Source organism: Canis lupus, chromosome 21 (genome assembly GCF_003254725.2).
Source record: "Canis lupus dingo isolate Sandy chromosome 21, ASM325472v2, whole genome shotgun sequence".
Taxonomy (NCBI): domain Eukaryota; kingdom Metazoa; phylum Chordata; class Mammalia; order Carnivora; family Canidae; genus Canis; species Canis lupus.
Genome location: NC_064263.1, coordinates 1444533 through 1462985, shown reverse-complemented (window position 1 = coordinate 1462985; position 18453 = coordinate 1444533). Strand labels below are relative to the sequence as shown.

The 18453-nt window shown below is 33.7% G+C and overlaps 1 protein-coding gene across 4 annotated transcripts in view; it reads left to right on the top strand.

Moving 5' to 3' along the window:
* Positions 1 to 18453, top strand: part of CNTN5 (contactin 5) — a 1295471-nt gene that overhangs the window by 1131139 nt on the left and 145879 nt on the right. For all 4 annotated transcript variants that reach the window (XM_025420999.3, XM_025420992.3, XM_049098649.1 and 1 more), the window contains 2 exons: positions 13816 to 13943; positions 16053 to 16228. In XM_025420999.3, coding sequence (XP_025276784.1) covers positions 13816 to 13943; positions 16053 to 16228 — 304 coding nt within the window. The remainder of the gene's footprint in view (positions 1 to 13815; positions 13944 to 16052; positions 16229 to 18453) is intronic.

The window sequence follows — 18453 nt, the reverse complement described above, 5'->3', positions numbered from 1 at the left end:
GCATTCAGATCCAGGAGATAGATCCTCCCCACCCCAAATCAATAAAAAAACATTCAACACCTCAACATTTAATAGTGAAACTTGCAAATTCCAAAGATAAAGAGAAAATCCTTAAAACAGCAAGAAACAAGAGATTCTTAACTCATATGGAGAGAAATAATAGATTAACAGCAGACCTCTCCACAGAGACCTGGCAGGCCAGAAAGGACTGGCAGGATATATTCAGGGTCCTAAATGAGGAGAACATGCAGCCAAGAATACTCTATCCAGCAAAACTCTCATTCAGAATAGAAGGAGAGATAAAGAACTTCCAAGATAGGCAGAAACTGAAAGAATATGTGACCACTAAACCAGCTCTGCAAGAAATATTAAGGGGGAACCTGTAAAAGAAAGAGGAAGCCCAAAGAAATAATCCACAAAAACAGGGACTGAGTAGGTTTTACAATGACACTAAATTCATCTCTTTGAATAGTAACGACCATGAATGTGCTAAATGATCCCATCAAAAGATGCAGAGCTTCAGACTGGATAAAAAAGCAAGACCCATCTATTTACTGTCTACAAGAGACTCATTTTAGACCGAAGGACACCTCCAGCCTGAAAATGAAAGGATGGAGACCATTTACCATTCAAATGGTCCTGAAAAGAAAGCTGGGGTTGCAATCCTCATATTAGATAAATTAAAGTTTATCCCAAAGACTGTAGTAAGAGATGAAGAGGGATACTATATCATACTTAAAGGGTCTATGCTGGACAAGATGGATTTCACAGATATTTACAGAACTTTCCATCCAAACGCAACTGAATACACATTCTTCTCCATTTGCACAGGAAACTTTCTCCAGAATAGACCACATACTGGGTCACAAATCAGGTCTAAACCAATACCAAAAGATTGGGATTGTCCCCAGCATATTTTCAGACCACAATGCTTTGAAACTAGAACTCAATCACAAGAAGAAATGTGGAAGAAACTTAAACATGTGGAGGTTAAAGAGCATTCTGTTAAAAGATGAATGGGTCAACCAGGAAATTAGAGAAGAATTAAAACGAATCATGGAAACTAATGAAAATGAAGATACAACCATTCAAAATCTTTGGGATACAGCAAAAGCAGTCCTAAGAGGGAAATAAATTGCAATGCAAGCGTCCCTCAAAAAATTGGGAAAAATTCAAATACACAGGCTACTGTGTACATCTAAAGGAACTGGAGAAAGAACAGCAAGTAAAACCTACACCCAGCAGAAGAAGAGAGATAATAAATATTCGAACATAACTCAATGAAATAGAGACCAGAAGAACTGTAGAACAGATCAACAAAACCAGGAGCTGGTTCTATGAAAGAATTAATAAGATAGATAAACCATTAGCCAGCCTATTAAAAGAGAAGTTATTCAAATTAATAGAATCATAAATAAAAGAGGAGAGATCATAATCATTACCAAATACAAACGATTTTAAAACCTATTATGAGCAGCTATATGCCAATAAATGAGGCAATCTAGAGAAAATGGATGCATTTCTGGAAAACCACACACTGCCAAAATTAGAATGGGAAGAAATAGAAAACCTGAACAGGCCAATAACCAGCAAGGAAATTGAAGCAGTCATCAAAAACCTCCTAAGACATAAAAGTCCAGGGCCAGATGTATTCCTAGGGGAATTCTATCAAACATTTAAAGAAGAAAGATACCTATTTTACTAAAGTTGTTCCAAAGGATATAAAGGGACAGAATACTTCCAAACTCCTTTTATGAAACCAGCATCACCTTAATTCCAAAACCAGACAAAGACCCCACCAAAAAGGAGAATTACAGACCAACATCCCTGATGAACACAGATGCAAAAATTCTCACCAATATACTAGCCAATAGTATCCAGCAGTACATTAAGAGGACTATTCACCATGACCAAGTGGGATTCATCCCTGGGATGAAAAGTTGGTTCAATACTCATAAAACAAACAACATGATAGATCACATCAACAAGAGAAAAAACAAGAGCCATAGGATCCTCTCAATAGATGCAAAGAAAGCATTTGACAAAATACAGCATCTATTCCTGATCAAAACTCTTCAGAGTGTAGGGATAGAGGGAACATTCCTCAGCATCGTAAAAGCCATCTATGAAAATCCCACAGCAAATATCATTCTCAATAGGGGGAAAACTGAGAGCTTTTCACCTAAGATCAGGAACGCAACAGGGATGTCCACTCTCACCACTGCTATTCAACATAGTACTAGAAGTCCTAGCCTCAGCAATCAGGCAACAAAAGGAAATTAAAGACATTCAAATTGGCAAAGAAGGGCAGCCCAGGTGGCTAAGCGGTTTAGCACCGCCTTCAGCCCGGGGTGTGATCCTGGAGACCGGGATCGAGTCCCACGTCAGGCTCCCTGCATGGAGCCTGCTTCTCCCTCTGCCTGTGTCTCTGCCTCTCTCTCTCTCTCTCTCTCTCTCTCTCTCTCTCTCTCTCTCTCTCTCCTGTGTTTCTCATGGATAAATAAATAAAATCTTTAAAAAACAATTGGCAAAGAAGTCAAACTCTCCCTCTTCGCAGATGACATGATACTCTATATAGAAAACCCAAAAGACTCCACCCCAAGATTGCTAGAACCCATACAGTAATTCAGCAATGTGTCAGGATACAAAATCAATGCTCAGAAATCAGTGGCATTTCTATACATTAACAATGAGACTGAAGAAAGTGAAATTAAGGAGTCAATCCCATTTACAATTGCACCCAAATCATAAGATACTTAGGAATAAACCAAACCAAAGAAGTAAAGGATCTATACCCTAAAAACTACAGAGCACTTCTGAAAGAAATTGAGGACGACACAAAGAGATGGAAAAATATTCCATGCTCGTGGATTGGAAGAATTAATATTGTGAAAATGTTGATGCTACCCAGGGCAATTTACATGTTCAATGCAATCCCTATCAAAACACCATGGGCTTTCTTTAAAGAGTTGGAACAAATAATCATAAGATTTGTGTGGAATCAGAAAAGACTCTGAATAGCTAGAGGAGTATTGAAAAAGAAAATCAAAGCTGGGGGCATCACAATGCCAGATTTCAAGCTATATTACAAAGCTGTGATCATCAAGACAGTATGGTCACAAAAACCGACACGTAAATCAATAGAACAGAATATAGAACCCAGAGATGGCCCTCAACTCTATGGTCAACTAATATTCTACAAGGAGGAAAGAATGACCACTGGAAAAAGAACAGTCTCTTCAATAAATGGTGCTGGGAAAATTGGACAGTCAGGTGTAGAAGAATGAAACTAGACCATTCTCTTACACCAGACACAAATATAAACTCAAAATGGATGAAAGATCTAAATGTGAGACAAGAATCCTTTAAAAACCTAGAGGAAAACACAGGCAACACCCTTTTTTAACTTACCCACAGCAACTTCTTGCAAGATACATCTATGAAGGCAAGAGAAACAAAAGCAAAAATGAACTATTGGGACTTAAGATAAAAAAACTTCTGAACAGCAAACGAAAGTAAAAAAAGAAAAAACTAATAGGCAACCTACAGAATGGGAGAAGATATTTGGAAATGACATATCAGATAAAGGGCTAGTTTCCAAGATCTATAAAGAACTTATTAAACTCAACACCCAAGAAACAAACAATCCAATCATGAAATGGGCAAAAGACCTGAACAGAAATCTCACAGAGGAAAACATAGACATGGCCAACATGCATATGAGAAAATGCCTCACATCACTGGCCATCAGGGAAATACAAATCAAAACCACAATGAGATACCACCTCACACCAGTGAGAATGGTGCAAATCAAGAAGACAGGAAACAACAAATGTTGGAGAGGATGTGGAGAAAGGGGAACCCTCTTGCACTGTTGGTGGGAATGCAAGCTGGTGCAGCCACTCTGGAAAACTGTGTGGACGTTCCTCAGGGAGTTAAAAATAGAGCTACCCTATGACCCAGCAATTGCACTACTGGGGCTTTACCCCAATGATACAGATGCAGTGAAAGCAGGACACCTGCACTCCAATGTTCATAGCAGCAATGTCCACAATAGCCAAACTGTGGAATGAGCCTTGGTGTCCACTGAAAGATGAATGGATTAAGATGTGGTCTATATATACAATGGAATATTACTCAGCCATTAGAAATGATGAGTACCCAACATTTGCTTTAATGTGGATGGAACTGGCGGGTATTTTGCTGAGTGATGTAAGTCAATCTTAGGGCAATCTTGTGGTTTCAGTCATAAGGGAAATATAAAAAATGGTGAAATGTATTATAGAGGAAATGAAAGAAACTGGGTGGAAAAATTAGAGAGGGTGACAAACCATGGGAGACTTCTAATTCTAGGAAACGAACAAGGGGTAGTGGAAAGGGAGGTAGGTGTGGGGGATGGAGTGACTGGTGATGGGCATTGAGGAGGGCACTTGATGGGATGAGCACTGGGTGTTATGCTATATGTTGTCAAATTGAACTCCAATAAGCAAAATACGGAGAAACAAATGAAAATGAAAACATAACAGTCCAAAACCTTTAGGATGCAGCAAAAGTGGTTCTAAGAAGAAATTTTATGGTTTTACAGGCCAGCTTCAAGAAGCAAGAAATATCCTAAATAAACAAGCTAACCTTACACCTAACAGAACTAGAAAAAGAGCAGCAAACAAAACCCAAAATGAGCAGAAGGAAGGAAATAATGAAGATTAGTGCAGAAATAGATGATATAGAAATTAAAAAAAAAACAATAGAACAGGTAAAACTAGAATCTAGGTTCTTTGAAAAGGTAAATAAAATTTATAAACATCTAGCCAGTATCATAAAAAAAAAACAAAAAGAAAAAGAAAGGATTCAAATTAAATTACAAATTAAAGCAGGTTAATTACCAACACCACAGAAATACAAACACTTGTGAAAGAACTATTATGCCAACAAATTGAACAACCCAGAAGAAATGCTAATAACCTAGAAACATATAACTTACCAACTGAACCAAAAAGAAATAAAAAATGTGAAGAGACTAAATACCAGCAAGACTGAATGAACAAAAAACTCCACCAAACAAAAGTCCAGGATTAGAGGACTTTACAGACAAATTATACCAAACATTTAAAGAAGAGTTAATACCTATTCTTCTCAAACTATTCCAAAAACTAGAAGAGGAAAGAACACTTCCAAACTCATTCTATGAAGCCAGCATTGCCCTGATACAAAAACCAGATAAAGAAACCACAAAGAGAATCATAGGTCAATAGCTTTGGTGAACATAAAACAAAGAACAAAGAACAAAGTCTGCAACGAAATGCTAGCAAACAGAATCCAGCAGTACATTAAAAAGATTTGTATTATTTCCCATGATCAAGTGGAATTTATTCCCGCGTGGTTCAATATTGGCAAATCAATCACCATGATAAATCACATCAATAAGTGAAAGAATAAAAACCATATGATCATTTCAATAGATGCAGAAAAAGCATTCGACAAAGTACAACATTCATTCATTATAAAAGCCAATAATAAACTAGGTTTAGAAGGAATTCATCTCAACATAATAAGGTAGTATTTGAAAAAACCCACGGTAAACATCATCTTTCTTGGGGAAAAAACAGCTTTTCCTGTAAATTCAGGCACAAAACAAGGATGTTCACTCTGATCACTTTTATTCAACATAGTACTAGAAGTCCCGGCCACATCAATCAGACAACTAAATGAAATAAAGGACATCCAAATTGGTAAGGAAGAATAAAACTTTTACTATTTGCAGATGACATGATGCTACATATACAAAACCCTAAAGACTCCACCAAAAACCTACTAGAACTGATAAATGAATTCAGTAAATTCACAAGATACAAAATCAATGTGCAGAAATCTGTTGCATTTTTATACACTAATAATGAAGGAACAGAAAGAGAAATCAGGAAAAAATCCCATTTATAATTGCACCAAAAATAATGAGATACCCAAGAATCAACCTAACCAAAGAAATGAAATATCCATATCCTGAAAACTAGAAAACACTGATGAAAGAAATTCAATACTATACAAAGAATGGAAAGACATTCCATGCACATGAATTGGAAGAACAATTATTGTTAAAATGTCTATACTACCCAAAGCAATCTACTCATCTAATGCAATCCCTATCAAAGTACCAACAGCATTTTTCACAGATTTAGAACAAAAAATCCTAAAAATTATATGGAACCACAAAAGACCCCAAATAGCCAGAGCAAACTTGAAAAAGCAAAGCAAAGCTGGAGCTATCATAATTCCAGACCCCAAGTTATATCATAAAACTTCAGGGAACAAAGCAGTATGTTTCTGGAACAAAATTAGACACATAGATCAATGGGATAGAATAGAACACCCAGAAATAAATCCACATTTATATGGTCAATTAATCTTCAACAAAGCAGGAAGGAATATCCAATGGGAAAAAACATTCTTCAACAAATGGTGTTGATAAAACTGCACAGCTACCTGCAAAATGATGAAACTTGATCACTTTCTTTCACAATACACACACACACAAAAAAACTCAAAATGGATTAAAGACCTAAATGTGAGACCTGAAACCATAAGACTCCTAGAAGAGAGCACAGGCAGTAATTTCTCTGCGGCTGACTATAGCAATATTTTTCTAGATATGTCTCCTGAAGAAAGGAAAATAAAAGAAAAAGTATGCTATTGGGACTATATCAAAATAAAAATCTTCTGGACAAGGAAGGAAACAATCAGCACAACTGAAAAGAATTGGATACGGGAAAAGATATTTGCAAATGACATATTCAGTAAAGGCTTAGGATCCAAATATATAAAGAACTATTATAACTCAACCCCCCAAAAAGCAAAATAATCCAATTGAAAATGGGCAGAAGACCTGAACAGACATTTCTCCAAAGAAGACATACAGATGGCCAACAGACACATGAAAAGATGCTCAACCTCATTTATTATCAGAGAAATGTAAATCAAAACTATGAGGTATCATCTCATACCAGCCAGAATGGCTAAAATAAAAAACACACACATAAAAAAAACAGGTATTGCCAAAGATGGAGGACCCTCAGGCACTGTTGGTGGGAATGCAAACTGGTACAGCTACTCTGGAAAACAGTATGGAGATTCCTCAAAAAATTAAAAATAGAACTACCCTACAATCCAGTTATCAGACACCTAGACATTTACCAAAAGAATACAGAAACAGTAATTCAACCCCTATGTTTATGATACATTCAATCCCTATGTTTATGGCAGCATCATTAATAATCGTCAAATTATGGAAGCAACCCACATGTACATCAATTGATGAATGGTAAAAAAAAAAGTGGCATAAGTGTGTGTGTGTGTGTGCATGTATATATATATATATATATATGTATATATATATATATATATATATATATATATGGTTGAGTTATAATAGTTCTTTATATATTTGGATCCTAAGCCTTTACTGAATATGTCATTTGTGATATATATATATATAATGGCTGGATAATATATGAATATTTTCCAGCCATAACAAAGAATATCATTTTGCCATTTGCAAGGCCATGTATGGAATTAGAGAGTATAATGCTAAGGAAAATAAGCCAGCAAGAGAAAGACAAATACCATATGATTTCACTCATATGTGAAATTCAAGAAACAAAATGAGCAAAGCAAAACAAGGCAAAGCAAAGAGAGAGGGAAACAAGCTAAGGAACAGACTCTTAACTATTGAGAAGAAACTTTTGGTTACTAGAGGGGAATTGGGTAGAGGAATGGGCGAAATAGTTGATGAGGATTAAGGGACTGCACTAGTTGTGATGAGCACTGGGTGATGCATAGAATTCTTGAATCATTATATTGTACACCTGAAACTACTATAACACCATACGTTAACTATACTGGAATTAAAATTAAATTAATTTTTTATGATGAAATAAAATAATCAGGAGAAAAAGTTAGATTCATATCGCATAGCGTAAAGAAAAAGTAACTCAAAAGTGAATCATAGACACAAACATAAAACCTAAAACTGTAACATTTCTAGAAGAAAATGAGAACTTTTTGTGACCTTAAGTTAGGTAAAGATTTCCAAGTACAACCACAGAAACCCAAAGCATAAAATAAAATCGATATATTGTACCTCATCAGCTTCAAGAACTTCTGTTGTTGGAAAAATGTTAAGACATGACATAACCTGGTAGAAAATATTTGCAATTTTCCTATCTGAAAAAAGAGTTATATCTAGAATATTTTTTAAAAACTGTCAAACCTAAATAAGAAGGCAATTTCATAAGTAATTGGGTAAAATATTTGATCACTTCACCAGAGAAGATACATAGATGGGAAATAAGTACCTGAAAGATGTTCAACATCATTAGTCATTAAGGAAATGCAGCTTAAAACCACAATGAGATTCTACTACCTAATTATTATAAGAGCTAAAATTAAAAAGACTGACCATTTCAAGTGTTGCAAGCATTTTCAGGCAATGCTGCTAGGAATGTAAAGTGTCATATAACTGCTTGGAAACAGTACAGAATCTCCTTTAAAAATTAAACATTAAACATAAAGCATAAAGCAGATGATCCAGTGATTAGTCCTAAGTACTTACCCAAAAGAAATAAAAGCAAGATAATCAAAAACACTTGCTACCCAAATGTTGATGGCAGCCTTATCTATAATAGCTCCAAGCTAAAAATGGCCCAAACATTCACCAGAGGTGATTGGATAAATAAGTAGTGGTTTATACACACAATGGAATACTATTCAGTAATAAAAATGATTAGATTATTGGTCATCACAACAGCACACATGAATCTCAATTTTATCTTAACTGAATAATGCTGAGTGAAATAAGATAGACAAAAAGGAATATATGATGTTATGATTTCATGTATATAAAATTAGGTAAAAGTTCAGACTTACTAAAGGACAGAAAGCAAATCAATAGTTGCCTGGTGATAGTAGATGTATGATAAGAAGAGGTTAGAGGGAGAGCATACAAAAGATCACAGAGATACTTTGGGGTGATGTATGTGTTGACTATCTTTATTGTGCTAATGGTTTTGTTTCTGCATCCATTTATGAGAACTTTTCAAAGTCTGTATTTTGAACATGTGAGCTTATGATATGACTACCCACCACAATAAAGCCGTTTTTTAAAAAAAATGGCAGCTTCCCATTTCCCTTAAAATAAAGACCAAATGTTTCCCATACTATACCAAATTCTATATGATCTTTCCTCCATCTACTTCTCCAGTTTCAGTTTGGACCATTTCCACCCCATTTTATATGCTTCCATCATAATTAACCATTTGGTTCTTCAAGGGTATAGTTTTTCTCACCTCAAGGCCTTTGCAAATGCTATTCCTTTTCCTTTCCCCACACTTAACTCCTAGTTAACTTCCTGTCATCCTCCAGTTCTCAGCTCAAATATTCGTCCCAAGAAAAGACTTACTGAACACCCTAAACTACTTGAGTTTTACAACTCTCTACTTTTTCCTTTTTAAAATTTGTCACAAATTTTGTTTTTGAGTACATTTTCAATTAATGGCTATCAACATGACTAAAGCACAATAATTTACATATATCATTTAGTTAATACTTTTGAAGAAAGATATAATTACAACATTTCATATATAAGGAAAGAGATTAAAAGCTTGAAATCATACACATAGGGACGACTGGTCGCTCAGTGGTTGAGCATCTGTCTTTGGCTCAGATTGTGATCCCAGGGTCCTGCTTCTCCCTCTGCCTGTGTCTCTGCCTCTCTCTGTGTGTTTCTCATGAATAAATAAATAAAATTTATTTTTAAAAAATCACACACATACTAGCCAATGGCAGGAATTTGAGCTCTACCCTCTCTGATTTTAAAGCATATCATTTTAATTAATGATTCTACAATAATATATGATATGATACCAAAAATAAATATAATCTGGAAGTCAGCATGATCTCTAAAATTAAAGCAGGTAAGTAGGTAGTATCTGAGTATCTGCAGGCAAGCAGTATACTTGGAATAACCTAACTAACTTGTGAGGTATCTTGATAGGTAAGCCAAAAATGGAAATAGAAGTTCCAGAAAATGGCCTTGAAATTTGGAAATCAAAATGGCATCAAGAAGTTAGCAATAAATCCTTGCAAAATAGGGTTAAGCATGGTGCTATCCTAAATGGACTGTGGTATTGGGCAGATAAACACAGCAGAGATCCAGTATTTTGGTGCAAAACGGAAACCAAGACCTTTTGAGGGCTAGGCAGAAACTCATGGAGAAGTTTAGAGATAGGAATATAGTAAGCATGACTTAGTACCTAATCTAGAATGCTGGTTTGCATTTCATCTCCTCCTACCCCCAACAGACCTTTACCTCACCAGTGCCTTACCATTCTACTCCAATTTCAAGGACTTCTCAACAGAATTAATCCCCAAATTTGAAAACTTCAAATTTAAGAGTCACATGCTAATAGAAGAGTTTTTTTTATTTTTTAAGGGCCCAAAACATGCTAGAAGTTTATTTAAGAGTTGTTATTATAAATGGCTTTGAACTAGTAACATTGAAAATGCGGCTTTCTTAGCAGAAAAAAAAGATCTAGATTTTTAAAAAGATTTTTTTTTTTTTTTACACATTGGACAAGGTTGTTATTTTTACTAAACAGCATAATTTCTCACTACCTCCATGGTTCAGTATAAAAAAAATGTCATTGTCCATTAAGACTTTAAAGAATTAGCACGAGGATTAAACTCTAGTCTAGATTCATTTACCTTCTTACTTTACAAGCACTAGGTAAAGGAATCTAACAAGTTGCCAAAGAACACAATCCTGAGCCTTAACCACAAAAGGTGATGAAGCACCTTTGATCAGACACCTCCACCCTGAAACAAATCTATGTCCAGAAGAATGCTAATATACTATTAAAGATTAAATATTTACATCATTCTAGAGCATGTTAAGCTGTATTACAGTGCTATAATTTCTCCTTTTAAGGAAAAATAAATTGAGTTTCTTTGCCGTGTTCTGAAAGGAAATGAGATTATTTTTAAATAACTAGTGGTTTGCTTATTTTTCCCCATATTTTTAAATTCCAACAAAGCTTTACTTTGCAAAAAAAGGTCCTTCAGTACAAATTCAGTGTCTCTGTTTTGATCTCTTTGTAAAAGAACTCTGTTCATCCATTCTTTTCACCTGAGAATGTAAAATCAAGCTAAAAAAGTCCTCATCTGGTACTGTTGGTCCCTTTGTAGTGGCAGGTGGTGAAGCACATCTTTGATCATCTAATCTGGGCCCTTGACATTTTACAAGGAAGTCAAAGAAGTCTTCATCAGGCTCTTTGTTGTCATTAGTCATCAGGTGGCCAAGTACAGACTTATTGTTGTTTTGTGTCAGACGAAGACCTGGCAAATTACTGAAACTGGCCCTTTGGTCATCGAGATGGCGACTCTGTGAGCTGGCAAGGTCTAAAAACTCATCCATGTTCGGGGACACCATGAAAACAGATGATGTTTTAAGCATCACTCTAGGGGGAGTGGAAGACGCTGCAGTTGAAGCTGGCCCACAGCTCTGTTCTTGTAAGCAGCACCTCTGATCATCCATCCGATTGTTCTGAAATTGGCTTACCAGGTCAAAGAACCCTTCATCTCCAATAGAATCTGTACTGACTTTGCTCTGAGAATTTGGAATTCGGTGATTCCAATTACTGGCATCTTGGAGAACTTTAGTGGAGGAATTAGTTTTGCATTTTTTCCCCTTTAATCTGTTGACAAAGAGCAACTTTGCCTAAGAAGGTAGATAAAGAGGTTGGAAATTGCAAGAAAATATTAATTCAATATTTAGTTATCTAAATAATTATATTCATAATAGCCAGCTATTATAATGTAAGTCACATTCACTGTTTAATCTATTTTTTTCTTTAAAAAAATTTTTCATTTTCATTTCATTTTCATTTTCATTTTTCATTAAAAAAATAATATGAGCTCATCCAATAAAGATCTGTAATTTGAACCAGCAGAAAGGCTTTTGGTTAAAAGACACTGCTACTTGACAGATAAAAAACACCATAATATTCAAAATCCTTCATCCCCCAAGTGGCCCAAAGTACAGAGGTGTTCATAAACTATCTTTAAAAGGAGTATATGATATATTGGCTCCTGTCAGTGAGAAAGGACTTACCTTAAATCAGGAGCTGAAATACTGCCAATGTCTTTTTTTTTTCTTGCCAATGTCTTAAGATACATTTATTTCTTTAAAGGAAGTGAATATTAAGCCACATTTCTTACCTGCTAGCTTAGAATTTATGCCAATCAATAAAATGCAGATATTTTTAAAACATTAGTAAAAATTATAATAATTTAGCTACATTTCAATAAAGTATATAACTCAATAAAGTTATAATTATAATGAAAAAGCCTATTTGCTTACAAAAGCATAATTTTTACTTTCAATTATATCCTGTGATAGTATGTGTATCTTTGGAATTTAAATGGAATTTTTATACAAAATCAGCACTCTCTTAATAATCAGAATTTTGCATTGACCATCTTACATGGATTATATAACTTTTAAGGGCACTGTATTTTCCAAATGTCTGAAGTTAGTATCTCTTCTAGACATAAATTAGTTTGGCTTGCTTCTAAGCTTGTCTTCCTTCTTATAAGTTGTAAAGCAGTTTTGATGTATATTGAAAAAAGTACGATGTTTTTAAACTGGTATCTTTACTGATGACAATATGTAAATATCAATTCATAAGCAGTGTCAGCAACCTAGAATCTAATCCAACTATAACAAGGCTCAACACTTTCAGCAACTCTGTTCTGGGTGATGGGAAAGATGGAATACATATTTTAAAATAACATGAAGGATGTTGACTAAAATATTTAACCCATATTCTTCTTTCATAAATGGTATGATATTATCATATTACCATGGAATAAACTATTCTTTTCAGAACTAGGAAAATCCAATTTTAGGATTTTAAGTTCAGTAGGACCACTGGTTCTTACCAAACACCTGTTACTCCTCCCCTAAAAGTCAGTCCTCACTCTAATGGCATATCAAATAAAGCCACAACAGCCACTTATTTTGTTTCAGGTTGCTTGAGGAGGTTGATGCATCGGTTTAAAAAAAATTAAATTAAATTAAAAAAAATTAAAATTAACTTTAAAATCCATATATTTCTGCAATGATGAATACACAGGATAATATGGTAATCCCAAATGTCAACCTAATTTTCACTGAACTTGGGTATCAAAAAATCCAAATACAAACTCAGATACCGTGTTTTTATATTTAAAAAGTGCAGTGCCAGCAGCCGAGGTACCAGGTATCAGGTCTTGTCTTCAAGCCCTTGCTGTGGCACTGTAGAGAAGCCACCATAAATCATCTCTTGGCTGTATATGTTCTGCACTTGTCCTTCTCTATGTCTCTATGCTGTTTCTTTTTATATTTGATTTTTGAGGTCACTCTGGGTTTGACGTAAAATACTCAAGCTTCATATTAAAATATCACTGGGTGATATTATAGTATAAGTTTTAATAACCAAATTCAGGTCACCTTTTCCCACAGGTTTTAAAATTAACTGTCAAAAAGTATCAAGAGAAAAATTACCGATGACTCTCTAACCCTTTTAAATATGAGAAGTTATTAAGTGGGTTTATTGCACAATTTCTTGAAGGGTAAAGCATTTCTACTGTCACTGCATCTTTTCACAGTGATCTCTTTATCTTATTTATTATTACCATGGTGGTGGTTTCAGACGTCTTCAGAATTTTTTACCACTTAGCTGATCTGCAGTAAAAGAGGAAAAAACCTTTTTTAATAATTTTCAGAATAGCTAATCTTCCGGACGGAAGTCTACGGATCCTAAATGCTTCTAAATCAGATGAGGGAAAGTACGTTTGCCAAGGGGAAAATGTCTTTGGTTCTTCTGAAATCATAGCTTCAGTATCTGTAAAAGGTAAGAAAATGTGGCTAACTGTGTTATAAACATAGTTTCATAGCTTTGTCAGAAAGTGAATAAATATAATGTGCATGTAAAATGTGTTTGCACGTATGTGTGTGCATGATCCTATTGATAAGATACATTGCACACATAGAACTAAAACAGCCAAGCTGTCCCTTTTCATTATTTAGGAAACCATAAAGGAAGGCATACCTTGTTGGTGGAAACTTAAGTATTTTGCTTTGAACAAAGTATGTGAGGATATAAAGAAAGCATTCTGAAGTTTTAATGTCTCAAAATTTAAAAGCATTCCAAAAGTATAAAAATATTTTCCTCCATCAAGATTAATTTTAGCATCAATCAGTAATATTATTTTGTTAACACTACTACTGGGGATCTGGGGCAGAAGGAGGGCATGAATGTATGCTGTCAAGAGTGTGTATCAGATCAATGCTTGCATGAGCTGCTCTTTGGTGTTTGCATCAATGGAATTTGTTATGTACTGTCATGTTTTAGTGTTATATGTTAAATGTTTAACATTAGTTAAATGTTTCTATTAGTTTTCTATTTCTGTCATGAACTAGAATTTGGCCTATAGGACAGTTTTTGAGACTACATATTGTTTATTACTAAGAAAATCCCATATGTTAGACAGAAAATCACATCAGTTGACAAAGAAAGATTTTTCACAACTGAACTGTATTGTCAATCAACTTTTTCCATGTGGGCATGTATTATATAGTGAATCATATTTGGTTACGAAAACATAGAAATGTTGAGTTTTTTTCTTTAAAAATAAAAATGTCATTAAAATAGCCAGCACTCTGATATTTTAGAAAAGAAGCAAACATTAACGGAAGAAAAGAAGATAATTTAAAAGATGACTTCATTTATAGCATACATTATGGGAATCCATCTCTGTCCGCTAGTCTGTGTCTTATTGTACTAAACAATCATTGTCATATTAAGCAATGCTGGATTCACAGACATCTTTAAATAATAACTAACAAAAAAGTTTTCTGTTAATCAGAGTTAAATGAAATATTTAGTTACTCAGAACATTCCAATTCTCACAAAGTTAAACTTCAATATTATCTGTCTTCTCTGATGAAGCCAAAACTTAGAAAGCCACAAGGAATATCTGCTTCATCAGACTATTCTATTGCCAAAAACAGAGAATAAATAGAAAAATTAACCTGACTTTCAATCATTTGTTTCAGTCTTTTTGAGGCACCTATAATCAGGAATCTAATTAGGAAAAAATACTAAATCAAAATCCTATCTCTATCACCTCCCTATTTTATGAAAAAAAAATGTCAATTATTTGATAACTAGCTTAAATAACCCTTAGATGTACAGCAGTATTAGCCTTTATTGTTTCAAAGCTGTCCCGACACAATAAAAATGTATCTATTTTTAAAAATTTAATTGAATCATTAAGTAATCAAGCACTCAAATTTTTTTCTCAAAAAATTTTTCCCTTCAATAATTTGCCTTTTTTTTTTCTGGATCTCAACTAAAGCATCCACAATTTATCAAAAGTGATTATTTTATAATCAGCTATCAGTGCTTTTTTCTATTCATAAAATGGTTTTGTAGAGTATAAAGCCAATATAAGTCAGTATAATAACAGTATTATATTTTTATCTCTGTTAAAATAGTAATTTGAGGGCAGTGCTTCCTATAACCTTTAAAGAAGTGAACTCACCTGAATTTTTCCTCCTTAGATATGGAACATTTTTTTATGATAAAAATCCTTTTATTTATATGGGTTGATCCTTGAAGGTAGACAGGGAGGCTATGGCTTCTCTTTTCTAATTTTCTCTCTTCAGGAATGCCAAATGCTGCTTATACTTATGTATTTTCTTACCTTTTTCGTCCGAGTTTACTTCTTAATGGAATAGTAATTTTTAAATCATCAGTCCCCTGCACAAGCATAGTAAAATGTCCTAGCACACACAAAAAAGTAGTATTTCAACTAATAATAGTTCACTTAAAGATGTGCACCTAGAGCAACTGCATTGTCTAGATTCCTTGCTTAAATTTTTCTTTTTTATTGAAAATATAAATACAGGGAAATACTATGTGTTGATTATGTTAATTAATGTATTTTTATTTCTATAGAACCTACAAAAATAGAACTTACTCCTAAAAGAACAGAGTTAACAGTGGGAGAAAGCATTGTCCTTAATTGCAAAGCAATTCATGATGCTAGTTTGGATATTACTTTCTACTGGACACTAAAAGGACAGCCTATTGATTTCGAGAAAGAAGGTGGACATTTTGAAAGCATCAGGGCCGTAAGTTAATACACTTTTATTTGTTGAGTACTAATGATTTTTTAAATTTACACTTAAATGTAAATCTTTCTTATCTATGAAATGTTAAGGAAAAATAGGAAAAAAAACAATTTGATTCAATTATTTTCTTTCATTATTTTATGTTACATCAAGTTGAAAGTATTTTTTTATTTTTTATTTTTTTGAAAGTATTTTTTTAAAACCCAGTAAGAAATTGGAAATTCTTCATTATGCAAATCTGTTTTTCCCACTTTTATTTACTTGATTAATATTATCAATATATTTACATATTATTTCTTAAAAGTCATATTGTTACATAATACTGTTATTTAAAGCAGGGTTAACAGTAATTATGACTCAATAAATAAATGAAATAAGCCTGCTTGTCCTATTCCTCAAGAAATAGTAATTTTGGATATTCTTTAATTCCTCACAAGAATTAAACATGAGCTTAGAGCATAAACATGCAACATGTCAGCCTTAGATAAACATTTACAGATATATTTGTTTCTTGTCTACCAAGTTCTTTCTTTGTAATATCTATGTGGCAGTCAACTGAATACAGTGGAGATCTTTTGAACCAAATCCTATAGAACACCACAGTGTTGTCAATAGAGAAGTGAAAAAAGACCTCCTTCCCCACACTCTTAACATAAAATAGTGACATAATGACAAATGAGAAGGATGATGGAACTAAGGTACCAGAGAGATATTTTGGCTGAAATACTCCTTTTATATGGATCCAAATGCAATTTATGCCTCCAAATCCAATTGAAAATGCTTCTCTATTATTATCCATTTATTCTTCTCTAGACACTTTGGGAAACACTAGAAAACCACAGCTGTAGTAAGACCAAACATATGTAAAGCTCAGTTTAGACTGAATTTTATTTTACAGGTGATATGATACAGGGAAAAAAATCCTAGACCCAAAGTCAGGAATTTTCTGGGTCAAGTCCCAGCGCAGTCCCTAATTAGCTTTGTAACAAAAAGCCAGTCACTTGGCTTTCCTGGGCATTTAACTCATAGAGGAGTAAAGTGAATGAATTGCAGTTGGAAAATTTCCAACGTCCCTTCTCACTTTAGAACTGGATAAATTTCAGTTAGTAGAAGAATAATGATGAGCTATCTTTATTGCATTTGCCAATGTAATCACAATTAAACATGTTCTTCTACATTTTTCTTTTCACCCTGATTTATTTTTTGAAATTAATGGGAGACACTATATATATAAGAAATAATTACCAATTACATTATCTAACCAGATAAATTAATTTTAATTATTAGTGATTATGTTATATGTAAAATATTTAGATCATGCTAAATTACGCTCATTTTCCTCTAATTTGTGACTTTCCTTTCCTTCACGTGCGGTCAACATTTCCTTCGTGATTGTGAACCAAAGAAACAGAACGAGAAAAATGTAATACAAAAATATCACATTTGAAACGGAAAATATATCAGACAATATATATCTTCCTAGGATTATCTGTAAACATTCATTTTGAATGATCAGATATAGAAAGTAAAAAATATCTAAAATGAATATTGGTGGGTTTTTTCCAAGTAAACAGGTCCCTTCTCTATTTTAAAATACCAACAGAGAAATTAATTGTCCTGGTAAAATTATGTTTCCTTGTTTCTGCCTCTTAGACATTATCACTCTGGTTTGGTATCATTCATTTATAGCAATATATACCTTTTATATTTTTCTTAAGGTTGGGAGTTAATAACACCTGCTGTTCCCCTCCTTTTATATATATGCTATTCTTGCCCTTAAGTAGTACAAAATTGACTCCTTAATCCGTGCCAACCCATATGGTAACGAGTCATATTAAAATTAGGCTCTTGATGACATAAGGGATAAGAAACTATAGAATATAAGAAAAAACAAAGCAAATTATCATACTGAGAAGTGAGAAAAATATTTAGCTTTAATATAATTTAGCATTCATCATTCTAGTATACTTAGAATAATTAAGAGAAATATGTATGTACTTAAAAATATTTGGAAGCTCCAAAACTGCAAGGTGTAAAAGAAATCCTCCTCCTCTTTCAATTATCTTGAACATTGATTGGGCCCTGTCTGGCTTCAAGGATACACTGGATAAAATTCCATTTTATGACATTGAAAAATCAGAGAGAAAAAAGAAAAAGACATTCTATCCCCCAAATAATATGTTTTAGGAGAAGAAGTAAAAGTATTATAAAAGCTTTAGGGAGTT